The following is a 20518-nucleotide window of genomic DNA, read 5'->3' as shown; positions in this document are numbered from 1 at the left end:
AAATGGACTGTCAGCAGAATCAGGAGGGGATGTAATCAGTCATAGCTTGCGTTTACTAACCAGGAATAATCATAGATGTGGCTTTCAGCTTGCTGAATATTTTCTAGCATGTGATTTAATCAGATTTTTTGGCCCATGCATGGAACTTTTCTCAGACCTTCTCACATACAGACATGTGGCGCTTCCTTCTTTTAGAGGGCACAAGTTGTTCAGTTCACTTAAGAGTTTTTATTGTTCTAATAAAATGCTGGCATGTACTTTTGGTCGCTCTCACTGATTCAGAAAGCAGGGATCTTACAGACATGGTGGCAGATACCTGCAAATCCTGACTGTATCAATATGCACCTTTCTTTGAAGAAAACATAGCAGCGTGGTACCAGCCACGGTGGGAACACCTAGAGGCATTTCTACTGCTGGCACCTACTTTCACCTAGACGAGTGAAATACTAATTTCTCATGCTGAGAGGGGTTATCAGAAGTTGAAAAGGTGGTGGGAGTTTATTTCCAGGCAAGCAGTATATATATTTTATTGTATGAAAAATAAAACTGGAATCTGACTGTGCCCTGCCTCTAACAAGATCACGGCAGTTTAGCTAAGCAAGGAGACAGACATAGGCTTAATATAAGCAGCTTACGTTAGTCTCAAGGACAAAGAACAAGTGCTGACACACCACTTACATTGCAGACACCCCTGCACCTGGGCATGGCAACAAGCTTGGCAGATGTGTCACACAGAGCAGGCAGTGCGCGCGGCGTTAGAACGGGGATCACACACATCGGGCTCTGCTTTTCCCCACGATCCCAGACCAGCTGTGCGGGAAAAACCACCGGGCCCCCCGAGCTCCCCGAGCCCCGTGACCCACCGGGACCCGGGACCCGGGACCGGCAGCGCCGCCCGCGCCTCCCCCTCAGCCCCGGCCCCGCCCCGCCCCGGCCTCCCGGACCACGTGGCTCGCGCGCCGCAGCGCCGCCGCCGCGCAGGCGCAGTGCGCGCTCCCGCTGCCCGGCCGAGCCTGGGGCTCGGGAGCAAAATGGCGGCGGCCGGAGCGGGGCCGGGCGGCAGCGGGCGGCGCTGAGCGGGAGGATGGCGGCGGCGAGCGGCTGCCGGAGGTGAGGCACCGCGGGAAGCCGGGCTGGGAGGGGATCGCGGGCTTGGTGTCACGCCGGCGGAGGGGAGGGGGCAAGACCGTCGACACCCCCACGGCGGGACTCGGTGCGCGCCCCGCCGGCCCGGCTGCGGGCGGCTTGTCCCGCTGCGCCGCTGCCACCCGCAGCTCCGTGGAGCCGCGGGGCCCCGCCGCGGGAGGGAGCCTCGCTCCCCGTGCCGCTCCCGGCCCGCTCGGTCCGCGGTCCGGAGCGGCGGCGGCGGCCTCGGCTGTGCCTGTCCGCGCTGTCGGGTCCTGCCTCGCCGCCCTTTCGCTCTCTTCTTCTCTTCCTCCTTCTCTCCCCTGCGCCCCGGTGCGCTCCCCGCGGGGCTGGAGAGGTGATTGAAGCCGTCTCCCGCAGGAGCTGGTGCGGGGCTCGTGCTCCCGCAGCCGCGGAGCTCCGCCCGTGTCGGGCCGGTGAGAGCGCGGCCGCGCTCGCCCGCCGGTGCCGGTGCCGGTCAGCCCGTCCCGTGCCCGTGCCCCTGGCCTGGAGACTGCTGCTGCCCCGGGATTTGAGGGGCTTTGTCCCGCTCCTCTCGTACAGGTGCTACCGCGGTGTTCCTGGAGAAACTTGGATGGCTTTGTAGGCGATGTGTTCGCTCGTGCCTCTGGAATATTCCTGTGCCAGTGGGATAAGTGCTTTTCTGTTGGTTCGTGTTTCTACTTGCTCTTCCCCGCCATCCCATATGAGACCTTTGGGTGAAAGATGACACACATGTCGAGTACTAACATAAAATACGATAGCAGGATAATAAAATACGTGTTGATGCGGTGATAGTTTGTGTGAGAATTTACCTGAGGCAGTGTAGCGTCGCTTGAGGCTTTGCTTCAAACCAATGTAATATGTTAAAGTGTTTGGCAGATATGCCGTTGGGATGTGATCACCTCAGGTTTTGCCACATAATGCATGCTCTGTTTTCATTTAGAAATGGAGAAGATAAAAACAGAAGCTGAAATAAAAAAAATTTAAACCTTGTAACTCATGTTGAGACACTGAAAAGCTTGAGGAGGTAAAGCTTTACCCTCTTATCTCTGAAAGATCTCAGGGAAGAGGATGAGTTTTCTGAGCCTCTCTTTTATTGTTTCAAATACTTCATCCTAGTTCTGTGTTAGCATCCTTCACACAGGGTGGTGCAGGGAGGGGAATTTCTTCTTAGATCCTTCTCCATTTAAACCTTTTGCTTCAGAATTCAATGCAAATACTTCTTCCTCCACCCCTTGTTGACTAAGAGTCTGCTACCAATGTAACAAAAATAATCCTGTACGTGTTATTTATGAGGATGTGGAGCAGAAGGCTGTTAGTAATGTACAGATTCTGTGGACTGTGATGTTTGTAATGCAAGATCTGAGTGTAGTTATGTAGAATATCTGTGTGAAGATAATGTATTGAGAAGGTATGGGTTGTGATGTTTTCTCCCTTTTTGGAATAATTTATCAACTAGATAACTAGTCTCGGTTGATGGACCAAAGCATTATTGAGCCATTTAAGAACTTGCTACTTTGCTGTGTCAATTAGTGTCGTGTAAACAGTACTATCTGTTCGTGCTTATATGTAAACATGTGATGAATGTCACAGTAAATCAAGCTTGTGTCTTAAGTTACAACACAAAGCTGCCAATTGCTCACTGGTTTGTATTCAGCTCTAAAGTTAGACTTGCATAGTTGGGCTGCACGCAGGTAATCTTGGAAATGGAGCTCAGTGTTTTGTGTCAAATGTACAGCCAGTGTTTGTTTTAGTTCATTGGAGATGAAAACAGCTGTTGAATCCTTTGTATTTCAGCTCAGCTGCACTAAACATTGTTTTACTTGCTTTCAAACTTTAGCCAATGTATAAATGCGTTTGACATTCTAATCTGACCGTGCTCCTTTTATGTTTAAGCATACACACTAGAAGTTGTCTTGGTTCATTTACTGTGGCTTTGTTGCAATTGCTGCCATTTTAAAAATCCTTACCTTTTACATTAGTAAGTAAATTCTCTTCATATGTCCAGATTCCCTTGCTGAGTCATAGATACAGTGGTGGTGTAGTGCTTATAGCTGGCATGGACTGATTTGCAAAGACTCATATATGAAGGAATAGAATTACTTTTCTAAGCTCTCCTGAAAGACTTGCATGGATTTGTCATGGGGATTTTTAATTTTTTTTCCCCCTCTTAGTTTTCAAGCTTATCTGAGAAGCTCCAAACTTCGTATTGTGAAGCTGTGTTGCTCACTGTTAAATTAGAGTAGAATGTGCTGCCTTTGCAGCCAGCTTTTTAAATGTAATTCTGTGAAACTGCCAGAGCTTGATGAATTAACAACAAAATACTGAGTCTTCATTTTGAAAGCGGCCTTTCAAGTTGCTGTATACACGGTGTCAGGTTTACAGATTAATTGTCAGTGATGACAATTAATCTCAAGGTTTGTTGGGGATGAATTTTAGCCTGGGACAATGTCTTCTTCTCTCCTCTTAGTAAGCTGCATTGGTGATGTGGTGTCTTGGCGTGCTGCACGTGGCCATAGGAGGAGGTGGGACACCAACCCTGCTTGCTCCTCTGCCACCCTGATGCTTGTTTGCTTGTGGTATATCAGACCACATGCAAGAAAAGGGGAGTTTTTCCTGATGTCTTGGGTACACTGTGGTGACCGAGGTAGTTGTGGCTGCCTTTCAGAGGCAAACAGCCAGATGAATGAAAACACCCTATGGACATATTGATGGACTGCATGTAGTTCACATTAATCAATAAATAGATTTATAGGGAAACTGTGAGATTGCACTTAAGAAGAAATAACTGTATTCCTAATGATACTGATGAGAATTACAGCAAATCTTGATAGAGAACTGCAAGTTTTAGTATTAACTCTAAATTTCTTTTGGTTTGTTTGCTTTTTCTTAACATATTTAAATGGCTTTTGATGTCTGTTACCAGATGAATGGCTTTTCCCAATTTTTCACGCTAGTCTGGAAACCTGTTGCACAACTTTATTGTAGATGCAGTGGGGACCAGGAATCCTAGTTCAGATATGTTAGGTGAGCTTCAGTGAGTCATCTAGATATTGCTTTGTTTAATTTCCCGTGTTCTTTGAAACATAAGTCTTGTCAGTATCCTTTAATCTTTAATAGAAACTATTGTGGATTTTTAGAATGCTCTTTCCTGTATTGACTTACTAGTATGCCTGAACTTTAAGAAGGAACTGCAGATGCCACATTTGATTCTAGTCTTGCATTTTTCACCCATCTAGTCTGTCCTGCATGTCTCCCAGGAAGGATACCATCTGTAATGATGCTTTCTGTATAATGATGGACACTAGAATTTCAATATAATGATGTACACACAACTGTACTTATCTCAATCCATGAGTTTTACTGCATTGGTTTTGGTTTGCTTTCTGTTCTGTTCCCTATCCCACTGGCAGGGGGAACCCACAATAATAAGGATGCCTATGAGGTTCTTGATAGATTTTTAGTGGCAAAATTGAATTTTGAATTTAATCACTTTCAGTCCACTGCTGCTTTTCCTTACTTCCTGCACTGTCCCCTCAGCTGTGTTGGTAGGGCTGTTTACATGGCTTCACTCTGAAACATTCAGGAAATTGATCTGTATGAAAAATAAACCACTAAAGCACAAAATAGCTTCATGTCAGATCATCACATTGGATCATCACGTTGCTGTGGAAAGTCTGTTTGTGCAGTGTAGAGGTGAGGCCAGGGAGGTAAAGGGGATTGGGGTGGAATTGTGTTGCCTGATGTGCAGCATTCAAGAACATACCTAACTATATACTTAGTTAAATTTAAATCTGATTTGTTTGCTCCATTGTGTGCAGGTGTTGTGCAAGCTTACACCAAACACTCCTGAACATGAACTTTAACTACTGGTGGCCTTGTAGACATGTCCAGCCTATTGGGGATTTTCTATCATCAGTGGGTTTAAACTGGTTATTTGACTGTTCGAGTGCTAAAGCATGCAAGAAGAAAATTAACAGCAGTTAAAACTGATTAAGAATAAGCTTTCAGCACTAAGTGTGGAGGTACAGTGTTTTGGGCAACATGTTCTTAAATCAGTTTTCTGTTTCAGAAGTATCTTCTAAGTGATTTTACTTTGTTTTTCAAACTTAGCATTCAAGTGTGAGCCATTACCTGTATAACTGACTGATAATTTTCTAAATCCTATTTGATCTTTGTCCTCAGATTTTGTCCTAATTCAGTGATCATTCATACTGTATATTTTTATGGCATTCTAACATCATTGTATGTTCATTTCTTCCTGTATTAAAAAGACTGGATTTTTTGTATTCATCCTGGCTTTTCTGTGCTGTCATACCCTATTTCCAACCTACTGTAGTAAACAGTAAAGGGTAGAATTTAATTTTCTAAAATCTCTTTTGGAGAATATCTTTCTAGCTCTGCAGTTATTGTGATTCCCCATATTGTCAAAGAGCCTTTTTATTTCTACTCCCTCCTCTTTCTTACAGGACCATTTCATTATGGCAACTTGTAGCTTTTAAGATTAATCTCTTTTTCCTCATTACTTCTGAACTTTGACATCATCTAGTGGGAAGTGCTTTGGAGAGAGATCAAGCTAGTTAATAATATGCAAGATTCCTCTAATTTGGAAACCTCATCCAGGATCTGTTGAAACCTAGTCTCAGGATAACTGTCAGGACATTTTACCATTCTGCTGATGGTAACAATGGCTAAACTCGAAGGAGTTGATGTAAACAGTAATGTAATATGTGACTGCTGCTTAGTTCTTTAGTTGGGCTTACTATTTTGTGACCTAGAACTTGCAGAAGCTCTGTGGGATCAGTTGAGCTGTAAAATGTATCTCTGTGTGCTTGCCTGTGTATTTTAAACTGCAGCTTGGTGAGAGAAAATTGTTCTCGCAGTCTGCCGCTGAGGTTTCATATACAAAGAGCAGGAATACCAGTCTTGTGGAGGCATCCAACATCAGTAAAACTTTATACCTATTTATATGAAGATTGAAGTATTTTTTGAGTGACCAAGTAGATCACAATGCATTAGTGAGAAATTGAAGTGCTGCTTTGCTTATCATCTGCTACTCCAGAGCTCTGTACTGCAATGAAGAATATAAAACACTTCTGTAAATGGGTAGGTTATTTTAAGTGCTTTAAAAATAATCAGTATGAGTGACAAAAGCTCCTTTTAATGCTTTTTTTCTCCTGACCCCAATATTGGAAATGCTGCTTGAGAGCTAATTAAAAGCATTCTAACATAACAAATACAGTCAGAATGCAACAAGACAGTATTTTGTGGACTGGTGCTCCCTTATTCTTTGATCTCTTTTGATTTTCTGCTTTAGCTTTTTTCAAATGATGATTCTTGATGTAAACATGGGGAAGAAGTGGTTCGTTGACTGTTAGAACTGGGTTTGTTGTGGATTTGGTGATTTTTTTGACCTAGCCTAGGAAGATGTCTTTTTTAAAGCCTTCCTGCTGCAATGATAATTATACTGCTTATCCACTTAAATTCTGCAGTGTATAAGATGAGGTTGTGCTGGAGTTCTTTTTACATGTGGGGGCATTTAGAGGTTTTTCTCATGTACCCAGATGTATGTCTTAAAATACATAAATGGCTAACAACCTCTGAAGCGGTTTGTGATACTTAACTGAATGACCAGAAGATTTCATCTTGAAAAAGGAAGGACTGTAGGCATACCCAGTGGAATTTTGTATTACCCGTTTTAAAAACCCCTGACGAATCCCAGACTAATGAAGCATGTGAATATATTAAAGGCTGATGTCTTGTACCTTGGTTCATCCTGTACTGGACATCTCAATTTCAGACATCTTGAGAGATGAAATGAAATGCATATCAAATGTCTGGAATGCAGGTAGAGAAGATAATGTTAATAGGTTCATGGATTTCTTTACAGTCATTTTAGTAGTGACTGCTGCTCTCTGAAATATATCAAGTTGCTTATACTGTCGTTTTAAGTTGAAAATGCCTTTGCCAGTCTATAATGAGGTACTTCTAGGAAGCCTTTGAAATTGTTTTTTATTATACCACAGAGACAAGCGAGGTATAAGAATGCTGAGTTGACAAAATGCACGCTGGAGATGGGAAGCTTTGTGCTAATGAGTACTCAGTGTAGTGATGGCCTTGGTACTGAAGGAGGAGTAACCTAAGTTGTGTCAGTACTGAGAGGTAACAGTTGTTACAGGTGAGCTGGATGCAAGCACCATAATTTCTTCAGAGGAATGTATGTGACAGCATGAGGAGCTGCTCAGTGTCCTTGTGAGTCCCCCCCACTCCCAATGTATCAAGTATCTCCATCTTCCCTGCAGTTTATTTTCATGAGTGATTAGCTTATCTAAATTTTGGGTAAGAATGTGTGTTTAAACACACATTTAAATTCTTTAAATTCTCAAATCCCATCTTGGCTGACTGTTTGGTTTTTGGAGGTTTTTTTGTATGGCCAAAGATGATATTTAAGAGAATAATTTGATGTGTCCTTTTTTAAAAATACATTAAAAGGTACATTATTTAGGTCAAAAAGTACCTCCTGCTTCTTATTTGGTCATTAAAATCTCTGTAGAGTTTAGTCCTCCATTAAGCACTTCTGGAAATGTGTATTTGGACTTGAAATGCCAAAATACCCTTCTAACACAGTAAGGTTAACATTCCGTATAAGACCTGTCTAATTGTATTTTGTAGTTCTAGACATGGATCTGAAGACCTGGTAACCTCTGGTAAAGTGACTCTCAGTAGTATTTCTGCACTGCATCAAAGCTGCTTGTCTTTAACTGCATTTGACTACAGTCTTTGATGTTATAACCAGGGCAATTACTACTTGAAGTTGGTTTTAAAGCTTAAATTACATATCTTCTGAAAATGATGTTAATCAGAAGTACAGTCTTATTACAAATTTTCTAAAATATCTGTTCATACTACTCAGGGCTTTTCCACTACAAGTAAAATAAAATTTGTTGTGTCTTGTTCTAAGTTTCTGAAGACATTTGAATTTCTCTGCTGAGAACATCTGAGATAATTTTATTGCTGCATAATTTCTCAGTTAATTATTGGCTCCAAGTTTCCCCATTGGATTAACAGACTTGTGCTGATCTAGGTATTTCCCCACCACTAGTTTGGGCATCTATTGTCCTTTCTCCTCCATCCTTCCTTCCCTCATTCTGTTTTTAGCTAGCAACTTATTTTTGCTGGAGAATTAAATTGGAAAATGCCTCATTTTGTGACTGAGTATTAACTGCATCAAAGCTCAGTTGTATCAGGCACTAGCAATCTTCAATAGTAATGAGGGTGCTTTTATTTAAATATCTTGTGGATCTAGAGTTTCATCCTTGTTTTATGTTTGGAAGGAAAGGGGACTTGCCCTTTTTTCCACATATACAAGATTAATGTGTTTCCTTATTGAAATGAACCTTTTATTTTTTGTTAATCTGAAAACTGATCCAGCTAAAAACTGTTCTGTTCAATGAACATGAAAGGAATGTTGAGTGGGAATGATCATCTAGGTAGAGAGGGAAGGGAGGTTTCTTTTCCTTTTTTTTTTTGGTGGCAGTGTTGTCTTTTTTTCTATACATTAATGAGCTTTTCAAATGAGGGAAGAATCAAAGGAGATTTGAGAAGTAGAGCACAGGCTAGCAAAATTTCTGCATTTTGCCCTTTCTTTGAATGTGAAGGAATTGTGGTATCAAGGACAGTTGTGCATGAGAGAGAAGAGAAAGATGAACGAAATGTGGTCTAAAATTACATTAGGAGCAATGGGTTTCTTTAATGAAGTAACTCCTGTAATTAGTGCAGTGCAACGACTTTTGCTTTCCTCCTAAAAGTTTTGTTTGATTTCTTTGAAAAATCTAGTGGTTTTTTAGTATTCTGGGACATCTGAAAAGCTTCAAATCTTGTGGGGAGAGAAGGAAGAGTTAAGGCATGTCAACAGTCTGCTCAAAGGGCAGATTTGCCTTAGCAAATAGTTAAACAAAAAACCACCCCATAAGCTTTTCTAACTCTGCAGCCTTTAAAAGTCTGTGTTCATGACTTATGTGTAGATGTTGCTGAATTAATTAAATTAAATGTGTACATGATTGGTGTCTCTTTTTTCAGAAACAATGTTATGTCAACATTTGTGATGCTCTTTTGACTATTCTGTGAAACTTGCATATTCATGGTACAGAACAAAAAACTGCTTTGGAAGTGCAGAGAGAGCTTGTTGCAGGAAATGTGGAAGACATAACTTCCTTTTCTTGCCAAGGGGAAAATGTAAACAAAGCTCCAACTTAATTGTAGGCTAAGTACTAGTCTGGTTTTCTGACTAAGCCTGACTTCCTTAATTGATTTCTTTTATCATTGAGAAAGTATATTTTCTGAAATGCATTCCTGTAGTCGTGGGCAGGACATTCCTTGAAGTTTGTGAGCATTTAGTTCTTGCTACACTTTTATGGAATCTAAATGTAGGTATTAATGAAGATAACTCCTGGAACTGAAGTTACTGGTGTAACTTTTGAGGGGAAATATTGCAGTATTAATGTATTTTGCTACTAACTTCAAAATGGCTGAAATCTTTGAAGTATGCAGCATAGAAAGATTTCTTGGCATCAGGTGTTATGATATAAATGTTAGTTGGTGGTATCAGTATGGCTCTTAAAATTTTCTGCTGAAGTTAATGAATTTAAATTAACCGTGCAGAAGTGTCCAGCCAAAGGGGACGTTGTTCAGATGTCTAAATTTTTAAGTAACTATTAAAATCTTAGTGTATACAGATATAATTGTTTTGTAAGAACAGGTATAAGATCATTGTGTTAGTTGTGGGGGGGGTTGTCTTAAAAACCTCTAAACACAAGGAAAATGTTCTGTGGGTTTGACCAAGAATTTCAGCCTTGCTCAGGGAGGCAACAGTGCATAACCAGTTTACATGGTCTCAGACAAGTCAACTGTTGTATAAATACCATGTACAATCAATTTTACAAATTGATTTTGTATTGCTTCCTGCAGCAGTGAGCAGAATAGACTTGGGAGTGACTGTGGATATTCGGAGACAAGGGGAAGATGTGAGTGTCAACACTGGTGCCAGGCCGGGGTGACTTGAAGAGAGAGCAGAAAGCATGACTACAAGGGTATAGTTTTGTGGAGTTTGTGAGGCAGTCTAGTAGGAATAGTTTGTTCTCTTCATATTGAGAGCTGTGAGATCCTGTTCCAGTTTTAGCTGCCTGTCAGCCAAACGTGCTGGAGTTCCCTCTTCCTTCTGTTATCTGCCACTCTCTCCAGCAGTGGGGTGATGCATCAGCCATTTGAAATTACTTGGTTTGTGATCATATAATCTCTGTATGCAGTGTGAGGGGGAGCAAGAAAACCCCTTGGCAGGATGGAGTGTGAGGGAAAAGTACAGTTCCCTGTTAGTTTGACTTGAGTGCTAGTATCAGATCACCCTGGTGTACCTGTGAAGAGCTGACAGGCAGTGAGTCCTGCATACACAGTTATTTCTCCCTGTCAGAGGACGAGTTCACTACATTGAGGGGAATATATTTAAAATTCACATAGGTTTAGCTTTGTATTTTTTCCTGTATGAGTAATACCTAGATGCATATATTCTGGCACTGCAAATTTAAAATCGTCGAAGCGTTCAAAAAAGCAACAGCTCCCATGGACCTCTTTAGTAGTGATGGCTGCTATGTGAAGTGTTGCTAACTGGGGAGGGAACAAACTGCACAGATACAGAGGAAAATAAATACAGGCCAAAGAAGCAGCAGTCAGCCACCTGGGTACTGGGAGCACTGTCATGGTGAATCCTAGCAGTAGCTGCTGATGTCTAAATTGCCTTTTTCTGCTAGGATTGCCCTTGCTTTGCAGGTGATTTTTCCTACTGTTAATTTTTTAGGAGCTCTGGAGAAGAAAAGCATATTAAAAAAGTGGTGTTAGAGCTGCCCACTTAAAGTAAGATGTTTTCATTGAGAGTAGTAGTTGGCTGAGTGAAGATTGAGGCAGTGCTGTACTTGGGCAGCAGCTGGAGCAGCCACACCAAAGAATCAACTGAAAACAAACATGGTCCAGTCAGGACTTGCATGGCTTTCTCATGGTCTGCTACCATGAAGAGGTAAAGCTCTGCTGCAGGAATAGGTGCGTGGGGACTGGGAATGTTTATTTTTTGAAGACTGTGTCTACTGAGTGCTAGTCAAACTGAATGTTGTGTTTGATTGTGGGGAGCAAAGTAACCTTTTCTTGCTGTTCTTCCTTCTCTGTGGCATCATCTGGGTACCTTGAGCCATTTAGTAAACTACAAACTACTGTAGTTAGCAGGGAGCTAACTACAATGGGGAGGAAAAAAATCTCACAGAAGAGAATACCTGTGTTTAGTTGCTGAGACAATGGAGGAGCTTTGGGGAGGTGCTGGTGGTGGCTGTGGTGAGCAGTGGCGCTGAAGAAATGTGTGTGGAACCAGTGTTGGTGAACCAGCTTAGGTTTGTGTACACCCAATAATGCATTTTGAATCCAGATTGCAGCTGTGGTTTTGTTGGATGCAAGACTTGTCGTGGCTTGTGGCTTACTCTTGAAAGTATTCAGACTGTAGCTGTAATGAGTTAATTTTATGGCTGTGCCTTAATGCTGTCTTCAATGAGGAAAATCAGTGCTTCTTTAATAAAATTCCTGATGTCTCATGAAATGACTGGACTAGATTGCCTTTTGAGTTTTTACCACACCTTTTCATGTTCCCCCTTCCAGTTTTTCTATTGTATATAGATGTATCCATTAGTGTTAAATGTGTAAGAAGTGATGCTAGCAGCCAATACTTCAAACTTGTTTCATCAAAGAGAAGAGGCTGAATGGGTGAAATTGCTGTTGTGTGATGACAAAAGGACCCACAGAGAGGATGATGTACAGAAGGAAAGGAATGGTGGCATATTAAGGCCTGAAGTGTAGGGAAAATTGTTTTGGATATACAGCAATATTGGTAATAGCAGTTTTTAGCCACAGGCAGGGGTTTCAGTGGAAATAGATGAGCTGTGTATTGTTACCAAACATCTTGGAGGCTTGAGTATAAAGGAAGAGTATTGTATAGAAACACTGTAGTCATGAGGAATGATGTTCCAAGCAACAGAAATATCACAAGATGTTGTTACTGATACAATGACTGGCTGGCAGGATGAAGAGTTGATTGCAGCCAAAGTAAGATAGAAGTAATTTTTCATCTGATCTATTAAAAGAGGCTACCTATATGGGAAGGCTGATCAATATGTGGGTCTGAGACTTTTCAGTCTGCTTTGATGTTGAAGCTATTGTTGTGAAAACCCCAAGCAGTGTCATCACCAGAGATGACTCAGGCTGTGGAAGTTAATAAGGGAGCTAAAGCTGAGTGATCAAAAGGTTGCTTTTTTGAAGGTGTTGGAAATAGTAAGTCATAAGATAGGGTGGGTGCTGCTTGCCTGCTTAGGTACAGAGCAGTGTCTGGGATTGTCCAGTTAGTTACTCTAATGCACTCTCAGCGGCAGCATGTTTTGAGAGGAAGTGTGAATGTAATTGTGCACTGAATTTACAAGCACTGTTGTGTACAGGAAGCTCCCACGTCCTCATTCAGAGTAAATGACTTTCTGTGAAATAATTGGCCCTGGATAAAAAGGGAAAATAACTCCAGTACAGGGAAAACTGTAGGGTGTATGGATCTTCCATATGATTGGGGTTTGAGCCAAGATTTTCCCATCTTAGTAGACTTGTTAATTGAAAACAGGATTTTATGTTGTGGTTGGGTCACAACTTGAGCAAGAGGAGGAATTCCCTTTCTTAATGAGACACGGAGGAATCTTTGGAAGGCACTCTTAGACTAAATGGAATAAAAATCCCTGGGGGTAGAAGACTGTGGAGATGAAAGACTGCTTGCCCTGTTCCAGAAGAAGCGGCAATCCTGTTGACAAAGGGTACAGGGATAAGAAGCCCATGAAATAGGCTCTGTAAAGGTGGTAGAGCTTCATGCAGAAGGTTCTTACTTCTGCTCCTATTCTGCTTTTTCCAGAGGGGGAAAAGGAACCGGTGACCATGGATATTGCTGCAGTAATGGACAGTAATTTTCTGGAGACACACTGAGGAGGACAGTGGGCTTACCAGACTAATATTTGACTTCAGTATCCAAGGCTGAATGCAGCTGAAATTTCCATGAGTTGGGTAGCTGCCTGACAAGACAAAGTGTTATCCTGAACTTTGATGGAAAGAAAAAAAGCAGGCTACTTAAAAAAAAAAAAAAGTCTGTTCCTTTTTCTGAGGTTTTTTCATATAATTTGGAAGTTCCTTTTTTTTTTGTCTTAACCAACTGATGTGTTCATATATGTAAACCAAAGAATATTTGCAATGTTAAAAAAAAAAAAAAGCATGTGGGTAATTTTTGCTCAAAAGAGGCCTTTTGAAACACATTTAGATTCCTCAAAATTTATCACAGTATGTCAGACTATGCTGCAATTATTCTAGACTGGATAAAATTAATTATCCTCATTTTCCTGTAAATGGATATGTTCATACCTAATTACTCTGTTTAGTGATATTGATAAAGATTTGGTGGATAGGATTTTTCTGATTTTCTTATAAAGTAGATTTAATGATGTTTTTATCTAAATCAGATAATGTTCCTTTCAAGTTAACTTGTGAAAAAATGGAGTCATTGAAGAATACGTGCTGTCACTTCACTTCAAGAGAGTCCTAGAGAGTCATAAATGAGCTCTTGCTCATTTGGCTGAGAGAAGTGTTTTGAATTCATCTTCAAAAACATTAGTTGAGTCTTTAATATGAATGTTAAAGATCAGAATATACTTTTAGTGTATTAGTGTGGTGTTGCAACCAACTGTAAGAATCTCTGATGTAGAGAGATGAAAACTTATTTGCCAGTATATGAAGATATTTAAGTTGCTTGGGAGGAACAGCCTATTCCATGCAGGATTGTACTGCTGTAATTCAGTTAGTCTCTGTGTGCTTTGTGTGTTTGAATTTTTTAGCTGCTGGAATATTTTGTGTTTAGAGGAATTTAAATATGTTTATGTCCCCTGCCTCCACACTGCTGTTAGTGATTTGACCTGTCAGTCCCGGTTAATGACATTATTTATTTACTTCTACGATGTGACATGTTCATATCATACTTGAAATTGCTTTGCTGTTCATCAGAAATATTACTTTGAGCACTGTGTCAAAAGACAGTATTGAAAAGAGTTTTTTTTCCCTGTAAGTTCTATGGGTTTTTTTTCAACTGTTGAAATGCTGCTCAGTGTTTTCAATTTCTGAAATGTGTGTATCTTCAAGACTACACACCTTTGTGCTCTGTTTGAGCATAGTTCTTCTAACTTTCACTCTGATTCCTCAGAGAAAATGTTGAAAATCAGTGCAGGTTGTTTGTTGGTGGGTTTTCCCCACTAAAACTCAGTCCAGTGATTCTCAACAAATCTAGAAATTAAAGCTAGGACTGTTGTGGTGTTTTTATCACCTCTGTTTTGAAAGAACTTCTTGATGGAGAAGCATACTACTTCATGGAAGAGAAAATGCTGTAAATTTCGTGCTTAACTATAAGAAAGGGTTCTTTGTGATAGCTGGAACACATGATTCTCAGCAAAGACTGAGTAATGCAGTCACTTTCATAATCTGGTTATATCTGCTTTTTCTTGCCCTCTTGAGCTGGTAACTGCTGATGTGGCTTAAGTTCTGGTGCTTTTCCTTCTTGGATTTTTCTTTCTTTCTAATGCAGTGAATAATGAAATGACACGGATTCATTAGCCCATATTGTAAAGAGCATTATCCAAACCACAGCCTTTCGGCTGTTTCAGTTGCATCTTACTACTGTATCATCCAGTTAATTTTGAATAATGATAAAGGTTGATTGCTTGACCTGATTATAAAAAGGAGTCAAAATAGGCTTTGTGTGGATTTGCATGTGTGTCAGGCATAATCGACTGAGCCTTCAAATTTCAGTTGTTTCCTTTGAACAGAAAATTACTTGCCAGTTACACAGTTTCTTTCAGGTACACTGTCCCATATGCATTCAGTCCTTTTGCGTGTATGCTTCCAGGACTGGAGACTTTACCTCCACAAAATCTGAGAATGTGCCAGTGCCTCTGAGTGTCTCATCCATGGAAAAAAGAGGAAAGTGAGGACAGGTAGCACTCAGTTCCTGTAAATTCCTCTTACTTGCAGAACCACCTTCTCCAAGGAAATTGAGGTAGATACTCCATGCACATCTGAACAAGCAGTTAGAACTCCAGCCACAAGCAACTTTGTCTTCATTTTTAAGAGCTTGCGCCTTTGGATGTTGTTAACTTGTAATTCCAGCAGTGTACCAGCATGGCCAGGGTTGGCTCTGGAAACTTCCCAGTGGGTGAGAACTTGCTTCTGTTCTTCTGAGCATGGGATTGTTCCCAAGTCACTTTGTGATGGCTCAGAGCTCTCTATTGGTCCCCAGACCACTGTTCTGCTGGAGGCAGGTTCAGGATATTAAGGCAGGCTGGTGGGAGGTACTTTGGGCATGATAGCAATGGTCCATTCTCACAGGTTCTTTCTGTTTTAGTTATTGATCTGCCTAACTTCTATGGAAATAAGTTTAGCCTTGCTGAAATTTAGTTGATGTCTTTCCTTACTAGGGTTGATGCTTTTTATTGCTGCATCTTGTCATCTCATCTTGCCGTAAAGTTGTGCTTGTTACTTGAAATGAGCTGTTGGGGCACAATACATAGCATTTTTGGTCTGGATAAAAATCTAAGCAAACATTAATAAGTTATTCTTATGATGCCTGGGTTGTCATTTACTCATAGTACATTTAAAACATGTTAGGTAAAATGGAAACCTGAAATACCATGTTGGTACAGGTATGTACATGTACTTGATATAATTTCCTGCTTTGGTTTTAGAATTATGCTATTGCATAATCCTATGGCAGCAACTCCAAAAGAAATACAAAGGTCTTAAAATTTTACGGGGGAAAAATCAAATGGTTGTAAAACCTGTTGTAGTACTCTTGAATTTGCCCTTTATATTAATTGGATCCCAGTGATTTACAAGAAATTTTATGGAACATTTGTATTGAGTGATGATATGAACAAAGTTTATCTATCATCACTGTTACCCAAAGTCCATTCTGTACAGAGACTTTTTGTTAAATCAAAATTCCCAGTCCAGGAATACCTGGCTGTCAGCCCAGATACCTCAGATGCATGTCATCTAGCTTCTTAGGATTTTAGGTTCATTGTGACAAATATTGAAAAGACTGAAAAACTTATTTCAGGCTGAAACCTTTAAGCAGACTTGTGCTTATTTTGAATTTTATTCTGAATATCAGTATAATCTGAAAGTCACTTTTGTGCTGTTTTGTAGGATTTTGAGTGGTAATTTTGGTTTCTATTAACGTCTTCATTTCACATAACACACTCCATATACTTTTTCTGCAGGTCAGGCTTTTTTAAACAAGCTTTGCCATAGTTTAACTCTTTTCCTGTGTGTGTTTGTACGTTCATAACACATCTGTACGTGCGTCACTGGTCTCAACAGCTGTTTCAGTTGGTCAGCAGATGTGGAATTGAGTTTCATTGTGGTAATGCTTATGGGGATGCATGCAGACTTTTAATAAAAAGTAAAGAAAAAGCTCACCTGATGGTGGTTTTTAAAACAAAATTCCATGGGTGTATTCTGAGGCTAAAATGCAATTTAAAAATTCTTCAGATAAGCTGAAATAAGGGAACTTTTGGTATGCAGGATAAGATGAAATCTGTCTTTCCTTTTGCAGCTAAAGATCTAATTGTTTGTGGTTTGGAGTTTTTCCTTCATTTTATGTTCCTCTCCTTTTTCAAGTGCCTTTGACTGTGGAGAAGCTGCATTCTTGACTTGGCATTTTTGTAGTAGCTGAGTTGTATTGACTAGACTCAGCTAGTTATATGCTAGACTAGCTGCTGGTCAGGTAGGCTGTGTTTAGTACAGAGGCTGAAGTGGACAATAGCAAAAGAAACCAAACAAAAAAGGCATCTAATTCCATGAGTTGTTCAAGTACACTTTGCTGTCTAAAGATGCAGTTGTGCAAGTATTCGTGTGATGCTATAACAGACAAATTGGGTGACTTTCAACTTCTTGTTTAGGTTGGCTCTAATGTGGGTCAGTTTATCTGGTTTACAAAATACTTGGGACAGAACCAAGAAGGCAGGAAAAGTGGTTATGAAAATGAAGAGAGGAAGGCAGGGCTTCCTCCAGGATGGTTACACTGGTGCTAGCTAAATTTTTTGGGAAATGCTACACGGGTTATACAAATTATCTTGTAAAATTTAGTGCTGTATTAAAAAATAAATGTACTTTCAGTTGATACATGAGGTTAAGGACAGTAGTGGAACTAAAGCTATGATTGGTTTTGAGCCATGGGGCCCAATACACTTCATGAACTACAAAATGTTTGAATTCAAGATGCAGAATACTCTTAAGAAATCAGCCTGCACACACATGACTTAGCAATGCATGGAAGTTATGTATTCTAAATTTAGTGAAGCTGGGACTTGGTTCTGAATATTGAGTGCTTACTTAGGGAAAAAAAAAAAGAAAAGCCCAACACTTCTTTTTTATTCTCTCTTTTAGTTAGCTCCTGGGCTCTTTCCTGTGTCAGGAAGAACTGAAAACTATTAGTAGACATCTAATAGACAAGTTATCACACTGCAGCTGAATGCTGAAAAGTGGAATAACATTATTTCAGGATTCAAGTCCGAATGAACCAAGTCCAGTTTTAGGTGAGAAAAGGGAAATTGTTGGGATATCTGCTCAGGTTGCTAGCCTTTACCTGTGAGCAAGTTAGCATTTAAACTGAAGGGTGACTTTTACCTTCACAAAGTTTGTCCTGGGTGTAACTAATTACATCTAGAAATTTATACCACGTTTAAACAACATATTCTTGGTGCATATAGAAATCACTTGGAGTGTCACTGTTTTAATGAATTTATTTTCTAAGCGTTTTTTCTTCAGTCAGTGAAGTTTTTAAGAAATGAGATAGAGATCCACACCATATGGATTCAGTAATCTTTGAATAGCTTATTTCTGCACAAGGGAGAAGATGAGTGCATGCAATGGCTAACACTGAACTGATTCAACAGCTTGTGTTTGCTGAGAAGATTTACTGGTATTTGCTGGTGTGATGTTGCCTGTTTTGTGTGTGCCCTGGTTCTATCTTCATCCTGAGTAGGCTTCTGTTCATGTAGGAGGGTATTTTATCTTTATTTCCTGACGTGTAGCAAGCTGAATGTGCGTGGATACAAGTTCAAGATTGTATGCAGTTGAGATGACCTGGCTGTCTGGCTGGGGAGGGCAGCCATGGGAGCTCCCTCTTCTCATTTACAAGCCTGTACGTTGGCTCGAGCTGGCTTGAAAGCTCCTGTGGTGGCTTTATGGTTGTGTCTCCCACCCTAGCAGAATTCCTCTAGTGCTCAGCAGGCTGCAGCTCTGTGAGGCCACCCTGGGATATGCACAGGCCAGAGCAGCAATTCTGCCTGATAGCCACGTCTGTAAAGCCGGGTTTTCAAACCCTTCCCTACTCTTCCTCCTCATGTACCCAGCCCTCAAATCCTGGAGCACTTGCTCCCCTTGCCTCTGTGCCTATAGCAATATGCAGCCTTTTTCTTCCTGGCCTGTCTCTCACTTTCTGCTCCCCAGGATCTACACTTTGAAACATGCACTTGCATGTCACTTTCTTGGCCAATTTAAGATGCCAGAGACTACCAAGAAAGGAAAAAAATTCAGAAGCATATAGCAAATCCGTATGTGTTCACAATATTCAAGGGAATCTAAACGATTCTTAGACTAGACTTTACCTTTCTATTACTCTTTATCTTCAAGTTTGTATTTTGGAAGGGGGCACAAGTTTTCAGTTCACAGTGGTTCTTCATGGGGTAACTTTCATTTTTCAGTATTAATATTTTAACGCTGCTAATATTGGAATAAATTAAAATTACTTTGTTGTACGTTGGGAATTAATCCTTGTTCAAATCACCTCAGAACTGATTTCTAAGATGTTTTCAAATGCCAAAAAAAACCTTTAATGAATCCTTAAATGCCTTATTTTTACTGTTTTAAATGTACGTCTAGGTCTTCTGAATTCTAAATTTGAAAAGCAGTACTGAATGAGAACTATGTGCATGTCATGAATAAAAATGCTGCTGAAATAAGTCATGATGGTACAATCTCCAACAGGACTTGCTTATTTAGCTTATTAATCAGTATAATTCAATTTGGGATTTTTTAACCATATGGGAATAGGTATAAACATGTATGAAAAGTCTTTCTTGGTATAGTCAGAGAAGAATACCTAGTCTAGACCAAGTTCTCCTTGAAAATTTCTTTGCTAAAAGTTTGATAGCTTTCCTGTTCCATGTTGCAATTCATTATATGATTTGTGAATGGTTTGGAAAATTACAGGTTATTGTGAGGGGAAAAAGTATTTCTGATCTTGGTTTAATCATTCAAATAAAAGGGTATCTTGAAAGTGCTTGAAGTTTTATTTTATGAAAATACTGTGTGCTGGAATCTGAGTTTATTTTATCTAAATCATGTAACATTTAGCGACAAATAATGAAGTTACCTTATTGGTGTTTTTGTTCTTCAGAAATGGAGGAACAGAATGCTGGACCTGGGATTGAAGATTTCTAAAGGATTATGGGATTATACATTGAAGAGCCAGCAGGCGGAATGCCTGAGTGACTGAAGAAAATGGGTGCTAATGCATCTAACTACCCTCACTCGTGTTCCCCAAGGGTAGGGGGAAATTCACAGGCACAACAGACATTCATAGGTAACTCTTTTCAGTTATCTTGTCACTTTCATAAATGGCTTGGTGGATTGTGAATGCACTGGATTTGATTTGCTTGCAGAAATGTTATGGAGAGCTGCTATTTTCTAGGTCACCAGTTTGAATCCATTCAAGCTCAATCGTGCATGAAATTCGGTACTGTCCATCTGTTTGGCCTGTGTATGCGATGAGTTGATCTGCCTTTTGCCAGTAAACAGTCGCCAGATTAATTAAATAAAATAAGTGGAGTTTTTTATAATTAAGCCATGCATGCTAGTTTTCCTGGTTCAAGAGCAGTGGCTTTCTGTTAATACTTATACTGTTTTCTACTCTTCCTCAGAATTTCTGTCAAACTGTGTCAGAGCATGTAAAACCCTTGATCATCAGTATTCATTGTAATATTGACGTTGTGTCCAAGTGAGTTACTTCCTTACTGCTAGAAGGGATAGCTCTGGTAATAAACCTGTTAAAGTAACAAACAGGCTTGAAACCTGTAAAAGTAACAAACAGGCTTCTCTCCCTTTTCCTGTTTCTGTAAATAGGGAAGGGGCTTCTTACTGTCCTAACACTGTTATTTACGAGCCAGGACCTTGCTTAGCTGGAGATATGTGTTGAAGTGCCCTTAAGAAAGTATTTTCTCATGCT

General features: G+C 40.3%; 1 protein-coding gene across 3 annotated transcripts in view; it reads left to right on the top strand.

The window, feature by feature from the left end:
* Positions 1-976: 976 nt before the first annotated feature.
* Positions 977-20518, top strand: part of BTBD7 (BTB domain containing 7) — a 51721-nt gene continuing 32179 nt past the window's right edge. For 2 of the 3 annotated variants that reach the window (XM_038137744.1, XM_038137742.1), the window contains exons 1-2: positions 977-1110; positions 19691-19876. In XM_038137744.1, the coding sequence (XP_037993672.1) occupies positions 19795-19876 (82 nt within the window). In that variant the 5' untranslated portion in view covers positions 977-1110; positions 19691-19794. Of the gene's footprint in view, positions 1111-1794; positions 4156-19690; positions 19877-20518 lie in introns of those variants that run through there. The other variant, XM_038137743.1, reaches the window with a different exon arrangement.

This window comes from Motacilla alba, chromosome 5 (assembly GCF_015832195.1).
Source record: "Motacilla alba alba isolate MOTALB_02 chromosome 5, Motacilla_alba_V1.0_pri, whole genome shotgun sequence".
NCBI lineage: Eukaryota > Metazoa > Chordata > Aves > Passeriformes > Motacillidae > Motacilla > Motacilla alba.
This window is presented reverse-complemented; position numbering and strand designations above follow the sequence as displayed.